The following is a 2,869-nucleotide window of genomic DNA, read 5'->3' as shown; positions in this document are numbered from 1 at the left end:
GTGGTGTGTGTGTGTGGCCAGCTCAGCCCACCAGGGGGCGAGGCTGGCTGGCATGTGGTGCCGGGGGATTGAACCGCGGTCCCCGATGCCTTGCTAAGCTTGTTCTAAGTAGGTGCTCCAGACCACCGAGCCATCTCTCCAGCCCAACAATGTCATTTTTAACTTAGCTCTTTAAAAACTCTCCAAATGTATTCTGGGAACTAGGAGTAGGACTAAAACACAAGAATTTGGGGAGGACATAATGTATCTGTAATAGGGTTTAAGTATGTGGCATAGTGGTCTTAAATTTTTGTGACAAGTTAAATCAATCTTGCTTAGAGCTGGCTAAATGACTTAGATTGAGTTTCAAAGTAGCTCATATTTGGTCTGCACTTTTCTAATTTTTGAACTCAGTGACATTGGAAGTGCTTTTTAAATACCTCCAAGATGCTTGATTTTGTTCTAGTAACTAGACTTTTGTAGCTAGACTTCAGTGCTCACTTAGGCTAGTTCTTGGAGAGGAATTTTCATTATCTCATGCTAGAGTCTTGTGTTTACCACATAGAAATCGGAAGAGTAACAGACCTTGACTTGAACTCAAGTCTTTTTCTTCTCTATCCAGTAGAGAATTCTTTTTTTTCTTCTTGAGGAAAATGGCAGAACATCCTTCTCTTGGCATCTTGCCACTCTGCAGCTAAGTTTTACATATTTTAGGAGCCTTAGTTTCCTCATCTAGCAAACAGGGCAGAGTGGCTTCTGCCCTTTGTCACTGCTGCCCATTGCAGATGACTGACTCTGGGTGGCTGGTGCCATGACAGTCTCAGTCTCCCCTGCTGACTGTCCACGCCTCACTGCCTGTCTGAATCATGTGCCGCAGGACCACTTGGGACCTGTGATTGGTGGAGTGGACTGGGCTTATATCAGTGTCTTCAGCCTAGCTTCCCAGTGACAAAGGGCTCCCCGCCAACAAATGTCAGCTTGGAGGAGTGGTGGGTTCCACATATTTACCACAGATATAATTTTTTTCTATGTTTGATAGCTGTAGATCATTATCAGGAGCTCTTCCTTTCCTATGTCTTATCAAATGGTGAGAGTTTGTGAGACAGGGATGTAGTTTATCCTTACATAGCAGATTTTAATATCCTTAGACTTTAGTTCTGACAGAAGTAAGTGCTGGCCCTTGTGTCTGCCTTTCCCCCCCTAGGAAAATACCCACCTAGATGATGCCAACTCTGAGTGTTAAATGAAATAAGTATGTGGGAGCTGACGGTGGCAGCATGGCTTCATATGCTTTGTTTAGGGTAAACTGATTCTGCATCCTTCATGTTGGCATTGAATGCAAGTAAATCTAGGCTTAAAATACTAACATGAGCTTATTATTATTAGGTTTAATAGTACAGTTGCTTTAGGGGAAGAGTTTATTCCGTTAAAACTTTTGTAAGAAGTTGGCTGGAGCATTCTCTGAACATGACAAAAGAGATCAAAGTTTCTCTTGGTCTGCCCATTTTAGTTATTGAATAAGGTCATAAAAGTACAACACCATTGGTGATAGTATTTGACCTGAAAAATTCTCATAAGCTCATCCCTTTACCACTGTTTGTATCATCTCCTTTATGTTTATATTTATCAGAACTATTTTAATTGCAAGGGATAGACCTTCAAGGTTAAGCTAGAGGTGGAACGTATTTCAATTTAAGGGGAAAATTTTAAGGGTAGAAATATCTCTAAAAGGGCAGATCCAGGATGGTTATAGGATATTGTCAAGAGATTATCTCTCTCTCACATGAACTCATTCTCAGCTAACTGCTCAGAAAAATGATTGCCAGGATCACTAAGGTTGTATCCTATGACTTTCAGCTAGAAAAGAAAAAGAGGCCTTCTGTCTTCTTGTATCTGCATATCAAATAGCAAGGATAATTTTTATTGGTTCTGTCTAAGTCACATGACTGTCCCTGCAACCATCACTGGCTGGTGTGTGGACTATTGTGGCCAGCTTGGCTGTGTGCCAACTACCATGGCAAGGAACCTTGATTTGCCAGCCACTAGGAGAGGAACAGTATCCCAAAGGAAGAGTTGCTTAGCAAACAAAGAACATGCGTCTGGTACTGGCATTTCGAATCAGCTGAGGGTTAGTGTTTATTCCCTTAGTTTACAGGGATTTGGAGGCTACCCGTCATGCAACAGCTCTCGGTGCAGTGAACATTTCAAATATGTTTGAGATGAGATGATAGCATACACAATAGAATATACACTAGAAATAAATAGAACTAGCAGATTTGACAATTGCTGAAATTGATTTAAGTGGGTAATTTGGGGGGGGGCATAAAGAAACAGAATAACAATAATGGATTTTTTTTTTCTCTCTTTCTTGGTAGGCTTAGACGACTGCCTGCAGCCATATGTCCACAAATTTGAGCGGGAGAAGATAGATGGGGAGCAGCTGCTGCGCATCTCCCACCAGGATCTAGAGGAGCTGGGCGTCACACGAATTGGACACCAGGAGCTGGTGCTGGAGGCTGTTGACCTTCTCTGTGCACTGGTTAGTTCAGGAAAAGCTGATCTGTACTGCCACGATGTTCTTCAGAACCACATTCTCCCAAATCCTGGTTGTCGCAGACTAAGTGCCTGCTTTGGAAAGCACAGGGACCAGGGTTCTATTCCCAGTTCCGTACAACGCGTTAGCCCTGTCCCCGGGACGCGCTGAGCTGGCAACTGAGTCTGGGCATGGTTGCGCATGCCTCTAATTCTAGTGCTGGGGAGGCTGGAAACAGGAGGATTGCTACAAGTCCGAGCTGTGTAGTGAGACCCTGTACCAAATACATAAAAATGAAAAACAGAGACCCAGTCCTAGCCCAGGTCCGGTGAGTGTGTGGAGAGCTTCTTGCTACCT

General features: G+C 43.5%; 1 protein-coding gene across 1 annotated transcript in view; it reads left to right on the top strand.

Annotated features, from left to right (window-relative positions):
• Cnksr3 (CNKSR family member 3) overlaps positions 1 to 2,869 on the top strand; it is a 99,041-nt gene that overhangs the window by 51,047 nt on the left and 45,125 nt on the right. The window contains exon 2 of the mRNA XM_004628496.2: positions 2,355 to 2,518. Within this exon, the coding sequence (XP_004628553.1) occupies positions 2,355 to 2,518 (164 nt within the window). The remainder of the gene's footprint in view (positions 1 to 2,354; positions 2,519 to 2,869) is intronic.

Source organism: Octodon degus, unplaced genomic scaffold (assembly GCF_000260255.1).
Source record: "Octodon degus isolate 3935 unplaced genomic scaffold, OctDeg1.0 scaffold00024, whole genome shotgun sequence".
Classification (NCBI taxonomy): domain Eukaryota; kingdom Metazoa; phylum Chordata; class Mammalia; order Rodentia; family Octodontidae; genus Octodon; species Octodon degus.
The sequence above is the reverse complement of the archived record's forward strand: the minus strand, read 5'-3'. Positions and strand labels throughout refer to the sequence as shown.